Below are 18,753 nucleotides of genomic sequence, written 5' to 3' on the forward strand. Positions count from 1 at the left end.
CTTATTTGTTCTATAAAAGAGATGCCTGGACGTGAAGTGGTCTTGCGAAATAAGATGGGTAGGGTCGCACAAAGTCTTTTTTTTTTTTTTTTGCAGCGGTCACTTGGGGGGAAAAAATCGACACAGTGTGCTGACCGGTTAAGAGAGAGACTCGAGTGGTGGCTGTCAACGTCGGGCTCAAGCAGTGAGAGTGAGTGGGACGAGATGGAGGCAGACTGGAAAACACGGAAAGCTGATGAAATTTGCGGATTCCTGCGTGCATGATTGGGTGGATTTGGGTTTGCGATGGGTAGGGCTTGAACGTCAGTCTGCAAAGCATTGTAACAGGCTCGTGGCTTGCAAAAAATTAAAATAAAAAAGCCAGTTAAGGACACATTCTGTTGAGATGCCACATTTCTTATATAATAATCCACATATTGTGAAAAAGAATGACTGAACAGTCATTGTTTTTGTTGGGGTAGAATTAGCAACTTTAGCTTGCAAAACTACCTGAAAGACCCCGAAAAGCGTTTAGTTTTTCAATACATCAATCATGTATGAAAATAATTGTTCACAACGTCGAAGGACTTTTGTCGGTATTAGCAGTATTTTTTGTGTGTCAAATGTATGACATTTTTACTCCACTGGGACTTGAATACAATACAAGGCGACATGTTCGTTGCTGTAATTCATCTTTGCAAGGGCCATAATTAGACAATGGCAAATGGATGGAGCGTTTCTTTTTGTTTCTGTGCAACACTTTTGATTGGTTGTATCAGAACATTTTGTGATCAAATCCTCAAGTCCTTTTCCTTCTTGCTTTCCAGAGGCGAGGCGGAGACACCTTGTGGCTGCAAAGTGTCACTCATCACTTCTTGTGGAGGTAAACGTCAGCAGTCCCAATCGATATCCCACAAAGGCTGATAGCTGAAAAGGAATCAAGATGATTGATTGATTGATTGATTGATTGATTGATTGATTGGTGGTCAGTCAGAATCGGCTTTATTGGCCAAGTTTGTGAATGCCAAACAAGGAATTTGACTCCTGTTGATCTCAGCCTCTGTACAACATTTAAGTGTCAAGTCAGTCAAGCATATCACGGTGCTTTTGCCTTCAAAAAGAGGGGAGAGAATCACGGTGACCGTCCTAATCTTGTCTTGTCTTGTGAGGGGATTTTGTAAACTTTAACTGAGGCGCCCACCGCTGCTGATCCTCTTATTGGTATTTTCTGGCAGTCGGGAAATTTGATGGTACTATGCTGCCTCCCACTGATCAAACGTGGTACTACGGCAGACATTTTTAAAAATCGTTTATATCGCCAATTTGTCGAAATACATTGATCAAGCTGTCATAATTTGGTGAATGATATATTGATGATTCTGTGCAGCTGTGACTCACTGATGTGCGCTGTCAATTGACCAACGCAGTTCAATTATGGCCACAAGAGGGCAGTGTGGCTCTTCAAAAAGGATGCCAAACTTGCACAGTACGTGGTAGTTCTACTTTCCTGGGCTAATTCATTGATCGCTCAAAACCAATCATTCAGCTCCTAGCCTAACTAAAGGCAAGACGAGCTATAAACACACACAAAGCAGTCATTCCGAACCGCTCTGTTTAACGGCCCACTTCATAAAACATACGCCACGTTTTATGGCTCCATTACTGGCAAGTGCTCATTAGATTAGTCTTATAGATTTTGTTTCATTTTCTCAAACGAGGTCAGTGAGTCAATGTTGGCTCAGTTGGGCTTTATTTTTTATTTTTTTAACAAAACGCGATTAATTCCAATTGACTGCCAGGAATGACGTTCATATTTTTAAACAATATTTTCAATAACCACAGTAATGATAATTCAAAGTTCAGGTTCTTCTGCAATGGAGGATGATGAGGTCAAAATCAACATTCGAACCCTTCTCTTCCGCGTGCGCACCCGGTGGGCGTGGCCTTTCACCTCAAGAGCGCGCGCAACTCCGCCTGTACTCGTGCACCTTTCCTCGCCTTGCTTTGCTTGCCTTGCCTTGCCTTGCTTTTCATTGCTTTGCTTTGCTTTGCTTTGCTCTGCTCTGCTCTGCTCTGCTCTGCTTTTCTTTGCTTGCCTAATTGGTGGCCAGTCCGGCCACCGGGCACTTTAAGCGGCAAGTCTGTCAAGCGCACCAGAAGAGCAGCCTTAGCGCGCCGGCCGGAGCGACGCGCTGCTCGGTGGATGTAGTCTTTGCTCTTTTGTTTGTTTGGTGTTGACGGATGTTGGCGAACACCGAGTGCACCTGTGACTGGCATGGAGAGTCAGGGCAGCCGCTGTAAGATTGTGGTGGTGGGCGACGCGCAGTGTGGCAAGACAGCGTTGCTGCACGTTTTCGCCAAAGACTGCTACCCGGAGGTGAGAACCAAAGCTGCTTTCTACTTCGCCCTTTCTTATTTGATCAGTCAATGACGACATCTTATCCGGACCTGATCGGACGCGCAACTAAATCGTAAAGTAACGCTCGTTCTCATTTTTAAAGGTTTTGGGTCCAGCGGGCACTTGTAGACGTGTGTGTGTGTGTGTGTGTGTGTTTGTGTGCGTGCGCGCGCGCGCGTGTCTAAAAAGAAAACTGGCAGTTTGATTGATTTGTGTTAAAGATAGATATCGTAGTGGCTAATTTAGTCCCTGAAACAAATGTGATTTTTGTTTTGTTTTCAGACATATGTGCCCACCGTGTTTGAGAACTACACAGCCAGCTTCGAGATCGACAAGCACCGCATTGAGCTGAACATGTGGGACACGTCAGGTGAGTGAGTGAGTGAGTGAGTGAGTGAGTAGTGAGTGAGTGGCTTTTCTGGCATCCGCTGCCCCTCTTTGAAGCTGTTTATGATTTGATGCTTGTGGTCTTTGCCATGGTGCCAGCCTGCTGTCTCTTTGTTTGTTTTGCCCTCCTCTCACGTCTTCCCATGCTCCGGAGGCCAACTCGAGCTTATGTCCACATCAGTATCTTCTTCTGCGCTTTTTGGCCATCTGTCCCCTGAAAATGGAATTCAAAGCAAAATGGCTGACTACCTGTATTTTCCACCAATGACTTTCACATTTCTGGCTAAAATGGCTTTGGACAACTGGCCAGCGTTTAGTTTCAAAGCTCTGACGGTTCATGGGAAGCCGAGATGCCCAGACGCGAGGGGGACCGTCCACTGTAAACATTCCCAACTCAAAGCTTTCTTGAGATCCTGGGACGTTGCCTCACGGTCGACCCGGGAAAGAATGTTGTTGTTTTTGCATTGGCCCCTGAGACCAAATCTCCTTGAGCCTGCCTGCCACTCGGCGGCACCACGTCCCCCCCGGGGGCCATAACTTAACGTGGGATGGGCTCCTTATCACTCTGGCTAATGACTCGGTGGGAATGTTGTGCTTCTGTGCGCCTTTAAAAGCCCAAAGCACCTTTGCTGCCGCCGCCCCTGGTCTTTAAGCTTTGCCTCCACAGATAGTATGTGGCCTGTCCACTTCGTGATTCTTACTTTAAAAAGTAACTTTATCCCTGATAGCTTGATCGGTGTCAAAATGTGACTTGGACGAAAAGTGTTTTTCTGGAACCTTTTTGATTTCCAACCATGTGTATTTGCGCTCCTCTTGGAAAATCAATAGGCCACTTGCTTCGATATAGATCCCAAAACGATCGAAGAGGATTGGATTCTTAATAGCAGACACCCCCGGGCTCCGGTTGTGATCACAAAGCCTTTAGCGATCGTCTGCTTTTCCTCCCTTTCGTGATCTCACATGTCATTAAAGTGCACCCGTCATCGGCCATCGATCGGCTACGTAGCGTTACTTCCTCTTCTCAGATGAGGGCGGGCCAAGCGTTCGGAGGTGTTTATGGAATGAACTTGCGAGCTATTTTGTGGCATCTTGGCGCTTTTGTGTGTGGACTCTGGTTATTGAAAACCCCCCAACTTATTGATGGTTACTTTGAAAAGAAATTGTGCTTTGGAGGTATTCACTTGTGGTCACCCCACTGGCCCTGACCTTCTCCGGTCCCGTAGGAAATAAGACACATTTTAGCACATACAGCGCGGTGCTCTCTCAACACGCGTAGTGACTGACAACGCTCTCACTTTCGAGCCGATAGCGCCGTGCGAAGGAATCCGTCAGTGATGCTAAACGGAGGTGCCTCCCGCCCGGCCCTGCTCAAGTAGAGCAATGATGGTACGCGTGCACAGCGTCCATTTTCAAACTTCCCCCTGGCCCTTTGTTATCCATCCGCCTTCTCTTGTTGCAGTAACGAGATTTCCCAGCTATCTGCTCCCGCCGTCACTCGGGTTTACTGCCCACTCGCTCCTGTTCCCGCCGCCCGTGCAAGGGCTTTTGAAGCGGCTAATTTAAGGTAAAACTTTCACATTCAATCCGCTCTAACACATCAAAGCGTCTGTCAGTCACGGCAGGGATCCCGAATGCTTCGTTTCACTTGAACATTTTCAAATGGAAGCCCGATTGTCTGGCACCCTTTTAGCTCCTGTGGATATGTGCCGTGCTTGTAATTGTTTTAATTGCATGTAAGAACGCAACCTACAGGACTGTCTGAGGCTTTTCGAAAGATTCTTACGAAATTGTGCAGTTAGTGTTGTTTGCTTCGCTTAATGCTAACAAACAATGCAAAACACAATCAGAATGCTAACAGGTAACATCAATAAATGCGCTTTTACAAGCAACAGATAGTTGAGCGCAAACACTGGAGCAACACGTTAGACAAATAATATGATGCACACGTAAGCAATAAACGATTACAAAACAATTAATTCTTGCAGACAGGAACAAAACCCCATTCGTGGTCTCAGTGGTGTAGGCATCACGCCATCCCAGCTCCCCCCCTTCACCCTCCACCTTTCATCCTTCAGCCTCACCTCGCTCACCCCGTGCCACAGCTGCCATCATTTATGGATGACGTTATTTATAAACGCGATCGGATAGACAGACGCTCTCTTCCCCCGCTCACCTGCCGCTTGTGTGGAAGTGCTATTGCTCTGGGAATGTAGCATGGCAACCCCCGAGGGCATAGACGGATTGATAGCGCTGTGATGCGCTGAAAGCAGCCGTTTTAAGCGTCGGCGCGCCCCCTCCCTCGTACACACCCGTGATAAAGTCATTTTAAGGGCAAATCAGAATCAAAGAAAGATTCCTTGATAGCCAATTAAGGCATTGCGTTCAGTCATGTAAATGTGCAAACATCTTCTCGCGGGTTATTAATTTGTGATTAATTTCTCATCAAATAATTTGACGATTGACATATTGTAGGGCTGCGATATCGATCCAATTTATTGATGAATCGTTTTTTGGGCTAACAGATTTTTATTTCACTCCACCCCCCCCCCCCCCCCCATAGCATTTTACGTATGTTGAGGCTTTATCATATCGGATCTGAGTAGAAGGGACATCTGTACTAACCAACTCTAGTCGCCCAAATAAAAAGCCCCTGACTCCATTTAAGTATTTTTTGTTGCTGCCTGCTGTTTCTTAGCTCAGTGGTCTAGTGGTAGAGTGTCCGCCCTGAGACTGGAAGGTTTTGGGTTCAAACCCCGGCCGGCCGGGTCATACCAAAGACTATAAAAATGGGACCCATTGCCTCCCTGCTTGGCACTCAGCATTAAGGGTTGGAATTGGGGGGTTAGATCACCAACTGATTCCCGAGCGCGGCACCGCTGCTGCTCACTGCTCCCCTCTCCCCCAGGGGATCACAAGGGGATGGGTTAAATGCAGAGGACAAATTTCACCACACCCAGATGTGTGTGTGACGATCATTGGGACTTTAACTTAACTTAACTTAGCTTTGATTTAACGAGACTCTGCTGTTTCTCGGAGCTCAAGGAAATACACAAGTGGATGAAAACATGCTACGCGCACGCCTCAATAAATGCAGTGGTGGTGTTTTTTTTCCTTCTCCTTCAATATCCCGCAGCGTGTCCAAGGGGTGTACTGCTCCAGATCAGTGTCGAAAAGATTAGGCTAAAGATCACCGCCGCCGTAAGATTTTTACGTTTGTACCAGTCTCGTAGCAACCTGCGTCTACGCTCCCTCCCGTCGCACAGTTCATGGGGCAAAAAAAGCCCAGGACGAGATGCGAGGCTTGCGTAACGAGGCTCGGTGGGCTTGAGAGGCTGCAGGCGAATGGACAAACTTCCATCTCGCCGCATGCCGGCCGGCGGAAGGTTGACAGTCATGCTTGTGTGTGATGCGACCTTCTCCCTTCACCCCCCCATGTCAAGTCCTCTCTGCAGCCGAATGTTGTTTAAAGACAGGTTTTATCCCGAGTTGACCACTTTGATGGGTAGCTTGGAGCAGCGGCAGGTTGATGGCAACTTAACCCAATGTCGCCAGCAGTGTGTGAACATTATGGCAGACAACTCAGCTTTTTGAATTTTTTTCATTTCTCTTTTTGCCGCCCATGTCACTCACCGGGCCAGGCCTTTTAAAGCCACATGCACTCAGTCACAGATACGACAGTATAGGGTGAGGACAGGAAATGGACCAAAATGCTACCGACACGCACCTACCTCATTGCGTTAATCATGCAAAATGATGCAGTTACTTAATAGGATGATTCGTCGAATTTGCGATTCTAAAAATATTCATTAGCCACTCATCTTAGGACTACTTCACATTCTTTATTCCTTTATTCCAGTAATGAAAAGTCTCCTTGCCAATCCCCTTCAAATCTTCTTCTCTCTTACTATTTAATGGCTGCTAATCACTTATAAGTTCTTGGCCTCCAACAGTCTTCACTTCCCCTCAAAGCAGATGCCCGGCGGCCGGCCGGGGGTCGCTACCAAACTCGGCCACCCCGGCACCAAGGGTCGAAGCAGCCGCAGGAGCGGCGCGGGCCAACGCTAACCCAGCCACGTATTTTGTCTGTCCTTGCCTTGTTCCCATTTCACCCGATGTTTATTTTTCTTGACCTGGTTCCTCCAGATTTACTTAACAACCTTTTGTCCGTCAACAAGGGCGAAGCGCTGGCGCTTCTTTATTTGATCTGTCCGGCCGTAACCGGCGTTCTGGGCTTGACCCCGACAACCGTCTTTTTCTTTTATCTTCTGGCAGCAGGCTGCTGTGAGGTGATAAGCTGATTTTTTTTTTTCTTTTCTTTTCTTAACAAGCTTGCCTCACAGTCTCAATGCCTCCTCCCCTTTCAAAACCACTTTATTGATATCATGAAAGATGCACTCGCATGCTTTGTAGAAAATGTGGACAGAGTTGTTGAATACAATATTATGCTACAGCTTGATCCGGCACTTTTTCTTCTTGTTGAATCATCAACAATAACAGAGCTCTGGAAAATTCGATTTCCACTTTATTGATTTTTATTTTATTTTATTTTTTTAACACAAACGTTTTATAAACTACAATTTTTTTTCTTTTATTAACTTAGTATTATATTATTTATTTATAATATTATATTACATGTGGTACTTTTTTAGTCTTTATTTTCTTCCCAAGAGATCCGGTGATTGGCTTTTATTTGTTCCAGCCCGCCATGCCCTCCCCCCCATCCGACATTGCCAGAAGTGCTGAGGCGGCTCCCCGGTCACCCATAGGGGAAATGGCGTGCGTGGTTTCCTCACCGAGACGAAGGCCCTTCGTGACCGTGACCTGCCAATCATTTTGATGTCTAAGGCTGACGCATCCATCCCGACGGCCTCGTTAACAGCCTCTAAATTTAAACATTTAAACAGCTTTCTAAAGCTGCCGCCTGCTTCATTTGCATGATTTTGTCTAATTCCCTGCTTGCTTTGTCATCATTGCTTTGCCGCCTCGCCTCCTTCACATGCAGACCGACGTCTACAATGTCCTTGCCTGGTCCTACTGAACGGCAACAAACGCTGGAAACGATCTCTGTTCGACGCAGTCGCTTCGTTCCAAGCAAGTCTGTGCTACGCAAAGGATGCGTTGTTATTCTCAACATATTTAGTTGGGTTTTTAATTGCTGCCGAAAAGCAGCGTTTCCCGACGCACGACAAACTCATCTCCGCTGGCCCTGAGGCGGAAAGGCATCCGTGTTTAACGTGCAGCCTGCGAGTGCGTTCCAGGCTGTTTGCTGCATTGTTCTCTGCGGGGAGCCATAGCGGGTCATCCTCGGGGGGAATTCGCCGCTCCCAATGACGTCGCCGCATGCTCGCCATTGTTGTCGTCGTCTTCTATCGCTAACAAAAGAGAGCACAGGGATGCTAAAAACAGGCTCATCTTTGTGCACCTGCAAATGAGGTATGTTTTAACGAGTCCAATAGTGAGCAGCGGCCGTGTGCTGTGCTCTCACAATATTAATGCCGTTGCTGTCCAAAAAGCAAGAGTCTGCATCGCCACCAGGTTCCTTCACCGGACCGGCTTCTTGGAGCGAGGCAGGCGCTTGATACATCCAAGAGAGAGCAGGGGAGGTGAAAGAATTCGTAGTTGCTAAATACTACGTTGAGGAAGTACAAGTCGTACTTCGGTAAAGCACCAATTCTACTCCTGTGCAAAAGTATTATCTATCTAGTGCTTGTAATTGACAAAACCCGGCTTCCGACTTGATGGAGGTGCCAGAATGACCGCAAGTGGGAGACAAGTGTCGGCACTTCTGAGAAGTGGGCAGGATTTCGAGGCGGTTTGAGCAATGCCTCAAAAGGCTTCGACCTTTCAGTTTGGCCTTTGCGCCGCCGCTGCTCTCGAGATGATGGGCAACAAAAGCTGGGCGGCTTCACTTTGAGAAACCGCTCTGCATTCTTACTTTGACTAGAGGAGACTGCCCTCGTACCTCTTTCTCACCATCCGTGACTTTTTGTGTGTCCGCAGGCTCGTCCTATTACGACAACGTGAGGCCGCTGGCGTACCCCGACTCCAACGCCGTCCTCGTATGCTTCGACATCAGCCGTCCCGAGACTCTGGACAGCGTCATTAAAAAGGTCAGCGAGCGGCTTGTTTTCGCAAATCAAATCTCCAAACGTCTGGCTCGGTAGCGTAGTGACAAATTGAAGACTCGCCGCTCGTTTAAAAAAAAGTTTTTTTTTTTTTTTTTTTTATCTCATCACTTGACCTTCAATCATGTCTTGAGAATGAAAGAGGAGAGGCTGCACACACACTTAATAAGCCTGGAAAAAAGGGGCGGGGCAGAAGGCTGCTATGAGCTTTCATTTCGTGGGCCTTCCCCGTGCAGACTTGCTAGATAAAAACCAGGACACCCTCAAATATCAGGACAAGCCTCAGTGGAGCCTCTCAACAAGGCCAAAGAGATTCACAGCCAAGCTTTCCCATGAATCCTCTCTACACAAGGGGAGGGAGGGGTAAGGGGGGTTGCCGTGACTCTTGACCTCTCGCCGTCGCCCTGTTAATCTCATTTCAGGGGCGCTTTCAAAACCTGTTGCGACAAGGGCCGTCCCAAATGAGACTTTTGACTTGCGTTGACAAGCGAGGCCGCAGCAGAGGAGCAAGGGTTAAACAATCAAAGCCTTTGATTGGTGCTTGTTATCAGGGACGGGGCGCGGCTTGAGAGCTCAGAGGTTTTTTTAGGATCACAAAGACTGCCGATGGTCACACGGCATGCAAAATATTCCAGGCTGCCCTGTGTCCTTGAACATTTGTGGTGTGGCACACATTGAGATAACTGTTATAGTTGAGCTGCACGTGACACATTGTGGACGCACTCGCACACACGCTGATCACAATTTTTTTTTTCGTCGTTTGAGGAAAATATTGATGGATTGACTGCCGTTTTGATCAAATTGCCAATTACTTATCTGACAGATAGCATTTGCGTTCAAGCAAATTTGCTCTTCCTGTGCACTCGGATGACGCGCAAACCTCTGTCGAGGACAGATGTGCTACCAAACGGAACAGGCTTCTCTTTTCTGGCTCGCTTTAATGCATAATACTACCAGATAGTCTGAGATACAGAAATATTTTGTCTTACACTATTTGTGGTTCTCTATTCACCATTGTTTTTTTTGTTGTCTTTTTGGTCTTTGTTGTTTGCGTCCTCAGTGGCAGGTGGAGACACAGGAGTTTTGTCCCAACGCCAAAGTGGTCCTGGTGGGCTGCAAGCTGGACATGAGGACGGACGTCAACACGCTGAGGGAACTCTCCAAGCAGCGCCTCATCCCGGTCACGCACGAGCAGGTAACAATCATGTTTCCTGCTTGCTTTGGACTACTTTTGTAACCTCGCCCCCTAGTGGTTTGCCACACGCGCGCGGATTACCGAACACAAAAGGCAAACTGGACGTCGTGGTTCACGTCCACCTTTAATTTTGTCTGCTCGCAGGGCAGCGCCATCGCCCGGCAGATGGGTGCCGCGGCCTACGCCGAGTGCACGTCCAAAGTGTCGGAGAACAGCGTGCGAGACGTGTTCCACGTCACTACGCTGGCGTCGGTGCGCCGGCCGCGCAAGCCGCCGCAGCTCAAGCACAGCGCCTCCCGCCGGGGGCTCAAGCGCGCGTCGCAGCTGCCCCTCCTGCCGCCGCCGCTGCCCGGCCGGACTGAGCCTGCGGACCAAGCGCCCGCCCTGAGGAAGGACCGGGCCAAGAGCTGCGTGCTCATGTAGAACCCTTACGTCTACAGAAATGTATCCCAGAGGACGCCTATTTATTATTTTGGTTGCACTGCAGGAGATGAAAAAATGAAATTGCACTGTGAGAATTTTGCTTATTTTTGATGTCATTTTGTGTTGAAGATCAGGCCTTAAGGAACAAACGACACACGGGGACGCTGCCATCCGTGGCCCAAGTTTGGCGAGCGAAGCGGACGAGCATGTCCGGGACCATGATGATGATTATGACTAGAAAAAACAAACGTGCAAGGATTGGAGCCATGAGGCAAGTGGGTGGTTTGCGTCTGAGCCGTGCACACGCACGTCGCTACCGCAAGTGCTTTGAATTGAGAAAATCTACACATTTGCTTATGTTTGCAACACTAACGTTGTCTTTCGGGTTATTTTGTGCGACTCTTCTTCACTCGCGTTGCAAAATAAAGCGCCAGCTTGACCGCAGATGGCCAATTTAATTGCTGGCTGCTCTCGACTTTATTAGTGCGCCACATATGCGGACGATGTCATTAACGCTAAAAGCACAGACCAATGAATCACTGCAAATGAAATGTGCATTCCTATACTGCTCTTCTAATCTGCAAATAATTGAGCGTGGCAGTAGGTCTTGAACTTTTTTTATACCAGGTGTCACTTCAAAAATACTTATCCCTCTAAGTACCACCGTCATGACCAAGTAGTTTTTTTTAAATAACATCCAAGAAAAAAAAAAAAATCACACAGCAGCGGGTGTTTCCTTTCGCAGTGCATTAAATGTAACGACCTTTCCCTTGTTGGCACTTCTCAGCTTTTATTGCATTGGACTCCTTTGACTGCCTCCACTGTATGGGTAAATCAACCGACGCACTTTTTTTTGGGAAGCGCTTCTAATTTAAATATATGAGAGATAGACTTGATGCAGGACATTGCTTTGTTGATTTTGAGAGAGGTTAATTGCTAGTATTCCCGATGCCAGTGTTTTTCCAGGTAGAAGCGAGCGCAAACACGCACGTCCACATTTTTCCCAGAAGGGCTAACAAACAGGTTGCGCGATGAGAGGAGAAGCGGCGGTGCGTTTTGCCAGTTATACTGACTCTCCCGCATTTCTAAAGTGGGGGCGTGAGAGCGATAGCCGACGTTTGATTTAGTTTTAGAATGTAGCGTTAGTCGAATAAAAAGCTAACTAAGCGCACAATGTCAGCATGTTGCATGAACAACAGCATGGCATAATTTTACCGGTTAACCTGTGAGCATTCTGCAGGGGGTCCGCATCGCATTATGTTTTGTTTTTTAATGCAATTTAACCATGACTACCTTTTTAGGAGTTCAAACTAACGACTTGACGTAACGTGACTTGTTCTAGCCCATAAGTACAACGCATAATTACTGTAATTGGTACTTGTGTCGACAACTAAGCCAATGACGTGGCTTTGCCACTCACGCGCGCTGTTATCGTGTATTGCGCCACTTGAGGATTACGGTCGTGTTCTCCGGTCGGATGGATGCCAGTCTCTGCGGAGGAGGAGATCATAAAAGTGTAATAAAAGTGTGCTCTGCTCTCTTGTGCTTTGTCAGCTTGACTAATAGGATGCAGGATTTCCCCACTTGGTCTTCCTGCACTCCAAAGCAAACTGCTGCACGGAGAAATCGAGCGCACGTAGGCAGACTGTGTGAACGTGATTTCTCTTCCCCACGTTTCCATCTCGGGTTCTGAATGAGTCACTGACGTCATGGTAATGGTGGCGGGCGGCGACTGTGCTTCAGAATGCTAATGTGGTCACTCAGAGCTGCTGTCACTTACCTGCCACCACGATGAAAGAGGGGCCAGACCGAAAGGATAGGGGCCTAGCGGTTAGCACTCTCGACTCGGGAGTTCTGAAGTTTGGTATTGGAACCTCAGCTCCGGGGCCTTGAACGAGGGAAAGAGCCCACCCAAAATAGATGAACGTACATTCAGGATAGGAAGAAAGCAAATCTCATTCTAGCAACAGAGCAAGTGCAGCTGGTGTCTTCTCTGTATCCGGTGCCGTGGTGACATCCAAATAAATCCGTGCGGGCCTCCGGTCGGGCCAGCGGCCACGCTCGGGCTCTGGCGCCCTGTCTCCGCTTTGTCTTTTGCAGGCACACACACATGCTCATTTGTCGAACGTCTGACATTGCCAATTTCCACCGCCTGGCTCCATCCATCCTTCCACTCCTCCCAGGAGACCTGGGAAAGCCAGTAAAGAAAGACAGGCGAAATGTTGCATCGTAGAAATATAATAGGAGAGGTTGACTTTCATTTTTGATTGATTTATTCATTTTTATTTGACAGGGACAGTGCAAGGTATGTGAAGCGTCTTGCCCAAGGACATAACGACAGCAGGCTTTGCGTGTGTGAGGCTAAACAAAACATTCCAAGTCATTCAACATGTAACATATGTGATGTTACCTGATGAGTCAATTGAGAACAATTTCTCATTTACAATGACGACCCACAGAGACGACAACACGTGACTCGGACAGAGCTGGGTTTGAATCGAACCGGACATATACCATCCCAAACTGCTGCCTGTCATTAGTTTCCTTTCCGATGGCACTGCTTGTGCATTTCTATGTAAATATTCTGCTCCGAGCCACCGAGGATGCTTTCATCCTGCTGAATACAAATCATGACTTGGCAGAGAAAAGTAGAAACTGACTGTAAAATTATTATTTTAATGCTTGAACATTGTACAGTATAAATAGTAAATTTTATCATGACAGTATTAACACTAAGCTAGGTGAGAACCTCAAAGCCATTTTCCACCGTCAATGCCATTTTTCACGATGGATTCACTTACTCATGCCAAAGTGTGAAACACCGCCACCCAGAGGGCTAAAAGCGATATTGCGGTCCTCAAAGGTGAACGACAGCAGTCCTCCCGCCCTTCCACCAACTCCCAGTGAGCCGAAAAATCGAGAACCTCACTAGCACTGCTGAGTGACCTCCCGTGCCTCAAACGTATGCCTAAAAAACACCCAACCCGCTGGACTCCCACTCGTTGCCAAGCAGAGAGAACTCATTACGGGTGAGGATTACATCGATCACTGTGAGGCGGAGATGCCCAGTGGAGTGAGTGCATGCCTGCCTGGCCCAGGCAATTTGTGCCAACAATGGAGCTCATCTCGCACGCGCGCACGCACACTCTCACTTATGGTCCTTTTCATGTCTGTTTTGGGGGGGGGAGGACGTCGACGATTCTCCCTGGTCAACGGTTGTAAATGATCGCGTTGATTAAAAAAGAAAACTTTATTTAACTCTAATTTACCATTTTAGATAATATTACGTCGCAGTCATGTGACGCGGACATGACGTCAATAGGCGGAACTTCCGCCAAAATTCAAAGTGGGCGTGGCCCGCAACAGGATGTAGGAAATCTGCGATGGCGGCGAACGAGACACAGCGGATAGTAACACGACGACTAACATGAGAAATATTTTTATTTTCTGCTTGCAACTGGACCGTCTAGAGCGTACACGGTAAATACAACTCATTGTTTTTAAAAAGAAGTACTTTTGTAGCCCTGAAAAGCGAGTGAGTGTGGCGTTTGGGGGGGGGGGGGGACGTCGAACTCGGCGTCTGCTTCCAGCCACAGACACCGAATTTTGACGATTCTTTCTGGTCAACGGTTGTAAATTATTGCGTTGATTAAAAAAGAAAACTTTATTTAACTCTACTTTTAACTTTACCGTTTCAGATAAGCGAGTATTACGTCGCAGTCATGTGCCGCGGGAATGACGTCAATTGGCGGAAATCCCGCCAAGATTCAAATCTGTGGGCGCGGATTGTCGTGAGCGAGACAGCGGATACAAACACGACGATTATCAACAGAAATATCTTTATTTTCTGCTTGCAACTGGACCGTCTAGAGCGTACACGGTAAATACAACTCATTGTGTTTAGAGATTTACGTTTGTGTAGTTTGACTAAAGTTGTCGATGTAGCTAGCGTTCACTGTGTAATAGCAATGTGTAGCTGAGTAGCTAACCCTAGCTCAGGGGTGGCCAACCAGTCAGACTAAGAGCCACATTTTTTTTACTGTGTACCGTTGTTGTGCTTGATTTGGTTCCCCCGTGAGATTTTGTTCCCCCTGCCGCGGGAGCGCGAACGCCTTATTTGGAAAGCGAAAAACCGATGTCGTACGGCGTCGTACGGCGTCAGCACTACGTTGTTTTCAATAAAAACATGAAGAACTCACGTTTGCGTCAGTCAATTTTAATTTTTATAAAGGATTATTCTCATTTGATGTCTTTAAATTCATCCGCGTTGTGCCATTGAAGCGGGGTGCATTCAAAGACCAGTCGTACAGTCGGAACACTCATTCCCTTCACCAAAAAGCAACAATATAATTAAGTGAGCTCTTTGCATAAACCTCGATGCAAAGAAACTCCTCTTTTTGGGTACAGGCTACAAGGAGTATGTATTACAAAGGAGACTTTATACTTAATTGTGATCATCATTCATCCATCCATCCATTTTATTCCTCAGGTATTTTCAAAGCAAATTAATATTGTAGCATTTATTAATTTGCTTTAAAATGACAGCGCAATATAATTAAAAGCTGACACTATAGCAATGTCAAACGTGTTCATTTAAGAAAAAGCCACACACGTTTTGTGATCAAATCTTTCATAACGAGAATGATTTGAGTGAATTGATTTGAATGAATAATTGAGAAGAGATTTCAGTTCTGAAGGCTCCTTTTGTCCCAAGCAAAGTGACAGATGGTGGGGAGGGGGGATAAAAATTGTAACAGGAATTCTATAAAAATGTCAAGCCGTGAGGATATGTTCCCCCCCCCCCCCCCTTATTTTGAGAACGGTGAGTGCTGGACTCCAGATGGTTTTTTTCTGTCTTCCTGGGGGTCTGTTCAGGTTGTGTGAAAAATTTGAACAGGTTCCCTCATTCCTAGGCCAAATTACAGGGGGGGGGACACATCCTCACAGCTGCCCGGTGAGGATATGTCTCCCCCCCCCCTATTTTGAGAACGGTGAGTGCTGGACTCCAGCGTTTTTTCACTCACCGTTCTCAAAATAAGGGGGGGGGGGGGAACATATCCTCACGGGGCAGCTGTGAGGATTTGTTCCAGCCCTGTAATTTGGCCTAGGAATGAGGGAACCTGTTCAAAATTTTCACACAACCTGAACAGACCCCCAGGAAGACAGAAAAAAAAAACAGCTGCAGTCCAGCACTCACCGTTCTCAAAATAAAGGGGGGGGGGGACATATCCTCACGGCTTGACATTTTTATAGAGTTCCTTACAATTTTTATCCCCCCTCCCCACCATCTGTCACTTTGCTTGGGACAAAAGGAGCCTTCAGAACTGAAATCTCTTCTCAATTATTCATTCAAATCAATTCACTCAAATCATTCTCGTTATGAAAGATTTGATCACAAAACGTGTGTGGCTTTTTCTTAAATGAACACGTTTGACATTGCTACAGTGTCAGCTTTTAATTATAATGCGCTGTCATTTTAAAGCAAATTAATAAATGCAACAATATTAATTTGCTTTGAAAATACCTGAGGAATAAAATGGATGGATGGATGAATGATGATCACAATTAAGTATAAAGTCTCCTTTGTAATATATACTCCTTGTAGCCTGTACCCAAAAAGAGGAGTTTCTTTGCATCGAGGTTTATGCAAAGAGATCACTTAATTATATTGTTGCTTTTTGGTGAAGGGAATGAGTGTTCCGACTGTACGACTGGTCTTTGAATGCACCCCGCTTCAATGGCACAACGCGGATGAATTTAAAGACATCAAATGAGAATAATCCTTTATGAAAATTAAAATTGACTGACGCAAACGTGAGGTCTTCATGTTTTTATTGAAAACAACGTAGTGCTGACGCCGTACGACATCGGTTTTTCGCTTTCCAAATAAGGCGTGCGCGCTCCCGCGGCAGGGGGAACAAAATCTCACGGGGGGACCAAATCAAGCACAACACCGTAAAGAGGGAGAGGGCAGCCAATGATCTTCTGTGCTGTGTTGATGACCTCTTGGAGCTTTTTCCTCTGAGCAGCAGTGCAGCTGGAGTACCAAACACGTATACGTTAAAGTGCTTTCTATGGAGCAGCGATAGAAGGACACCAGCAGTCTCTGTGTAATGCTGTGCCTCCTCAGCACCCTTAAAAAGTAGAGTCTCTGCTGGGCCTTTTTAAGCAGCTCAGAGGTGTTCACGCCCCAGGTGAAGTCCTCCTCGATGTGGACTCCCAGGTAGCGGAAGGAGGACACCCTCTTCACACAGACCCCGTCGATGATAAGTGGTGGAATGTCCGTTTTATTTTTCCTCCGAAAATCAATGACCAGTTCTTGGGTTTTAGCCGTGTTTAGGAGCAGATTGTTCTCTCCACACCACTCCGATAGCTGGACCACTTCGTCCCTGTAGGCAGACTCATCCCCCTTTGAGATATTCAAAAGCATATTCAAACTGTCTAATTCCGAACATTCATGTTATTCCACTCGGTCTTATTACCAACTTCTATCAATTCAACTGTGTTTAATATGTCCTATCAGGGCTGAAGTCAAAATTTGGCACCATCATGTGGTGAAATTTGGAATTGCAGCACATCCAATTTTGCCTGGGAACAAACAAAAGTTTTGAAAAGAAGGCCATTAGAATTATAAACAAATCTGATTACCTTGAAAATAATAACAAGCTATTTCTTAAATAACAAATTCTTCAATTCAAAGATTTGGTAGATTATCAGACTGCTCAAATGATGCTCAAAGTAAAGCAAAACTGTTTACCTAAAAATATTCAAAAGCATATTCAAACTATGTCTAATTCAGAACATTCATGTTATTCCACTCGGTCTTATTACGAACTTCTATCAATTCAACTACCGTAATTTTCGGACTATAAGTCGCGTTTTTTTTTCATAGTTTGGGTGGGGGGGCGACTTATACTCAGGAGCGATTTATATACATATATATGGGTTTTTTTCACTTTTTTGGGCATTTTATGGCTGGTGCGACTTATACTCCGGTGCGACTTATAGTCCGAAAATTACGGTAAGTGTTTAATATTTCCTATCATGGCTCAAGTCAAAATTTGGCACCATCATGTGGTGAAATTTGGAATTGCAGCACATCCAATTTTGCCTGGGAACAAACAGATTAAATAAGTCTTACTTCTTGCCACTCCTTCTCAAACAAGTAAACTCTGCCCATTTTGCGCAGTAGATGTTCTGTTAATACCTAGTATTTATACAAAGTCATAATTTAAATTACTTTCAACATTTATTCATCCATTCAACCACCGTTACTCCACTCGCTCTTATTACCAACTTCTGTCGATTTAACTAAGCGTTTAATACATCCTATCAGGTCTCAAGTCAAGATTTGGCACCATACATCCAATTTTGCCAGGGAACAAAAATAGATTAAATAAACTAAATAAGTCTTCATATTAAATGAGTTTAATACGTCCTATCAGGTCCCAAGTCAAGATTTTGGCACCGTACTTTGTTGAAATTTGCAATTGCAGCAAATCCAATTTTGCCTGCGAACAAAAATAGATTAAATAAACTAAATAAGTCTTACTTGTTCCCATTAAATAAATTAAATAAGTCTTGCTTGTTCCCACTCCTTTTCAAAAAAAGTAGTTTAAAACGAGGGCCCCTCCCTCAATCTTTAACCCTAACCCCGCACGTCACATTGTGTTGTATCTGCGAATATTGGTTGTGGCCAAATGATAGTTTTCTTTCATTCCTTTAGGTTCCACGGTGTTCTTTGGCTGTATGTTTTCCACTGTAAGAAGGATAAAAATACAAAGTACAACGGTTGCACGTTGGCGAAGACGTCTCCGGTGAGTCCTTCCTTCCTTTTTATTCATGGGAAAGTCACAGACAACAATAGCTAAAGTAACACATTGTTAGAGGTTACAAACTACATTTGTCTTAAATTGGATAGATGACTTGTTCCCACACCTTTTCAAACAAGTAAACTGGCCATTTTGTGCAGGAGATTTTCTGTTTATACCTAGTATTTATACAGTCATAATTTAAATGAACAAATAAGATTCATTCACTCACTCATTCATTCAAAATATCCAAAGTTGTGTGTGCTATTTGTAATTGAGAATAGATTTCATGTTACTCCACTCGCTCATACGACCAACTTCTATCAATTTAACTAGGCGTTTAATACGTCCTATCAGGTCTCAAGTCAAGATTTGGCACTGTGCTTTGTTGAAATTTGCAATTGCAGCAAATCCAATTTTGCCTGGGAACAAAAA

General features: G+C 45.7%; 1 protein-coding gene and 1 long non-coding RNA gene across 3 annotated transcripts; both read left to right on the forward strand.

Moving 5' to 3' along the window:
- Position 1: 1 nt before the first annotated feature.
- Positions 2-11,209, forward strand: LOC119125757 (rho-related GTP-binding protein RhoN-like). 2 transcript variants are annotated; one of them, XM_037256581.1, is made up of 7 exons: positions 2-190; positions 807-862; positions 2,660-2,747; positions 8,765-8,874; positions 9,950-10,084; positions 10,229-10,503; positions 10,642-11,209. In XM_037256581.1, the coding sequence occupies exons 1-7, from the start codon at positions 22-24 to the stop codon at positions 10,646-10,648; spliced, it is 840 nt and encodes a 279-aa protein (XP_037112476.1). In that variant the 5' UTR covers positions 2-21; the 3' UTR covers positions 10,649-11,209. The 2 variants fall into 2 exon arrangements, with proteins under 2 accessions (XP_037112476.1, XP_037112477.1); XM_037256582.1 differs by lacking the exons at positions 2-190; positions 807-862 and adding an exon at positions 1,942-2,356.
- A 3,042-nt stretch (positions 11,210-14,251) lies between these two features.
- Positions 14,252-18,269, forward strand: LOC119125759. The gene is made up of 2 exons (XR_005098528.1): positions 14,252-14,387; positions 18,234-18,269. It is a non-coding gene; the product is annotated as an uncharacterized LOC119125759 (long non-coding RNA).
- Positions 18,270-18,753: the final 484 nt, after the last annotated feature.

This window comes from Syngnathus acus, chromosome 8 (assembly GCF_901709675.1).
Source record: "Syngnathus acus chromosome 8, fSynAcu1.2, whole genome shotgun sequence".
Classification (NCBI taxonomy): domain Eukaryota; kingdom Metazoa; phylum Chordata; class Actinopteri; order Syngnathiformes; family Syngnathidae; genus Syngnathus; species Syngnathus acus.

Excerpts from the sequence above, each read along its gene's own strand:
- LOC119125757 (XM_037256581.1), top strand. The coding sequence starts at position 22 with ATGCCTGGACGTGAAGTGGTCTTGCGAAATAAGATGGGTAGGGTCGCA. Across the intron at positions 191-806 it reads GTCGGGCTCAAGCAGTGAGA|AGGCGAGGCGGAGACACCTT; the intron begins GTGAGTGGGACG and ends CTTGCTTTCCAG. Across the intron at positions 2,748-8,764 it reads GAACATGTGGGACACGTCAG|GCTCGTCCTATTACGACAAC; the intron begins GTGAGTGAGTGA and ends GTGTGTCCGCAG.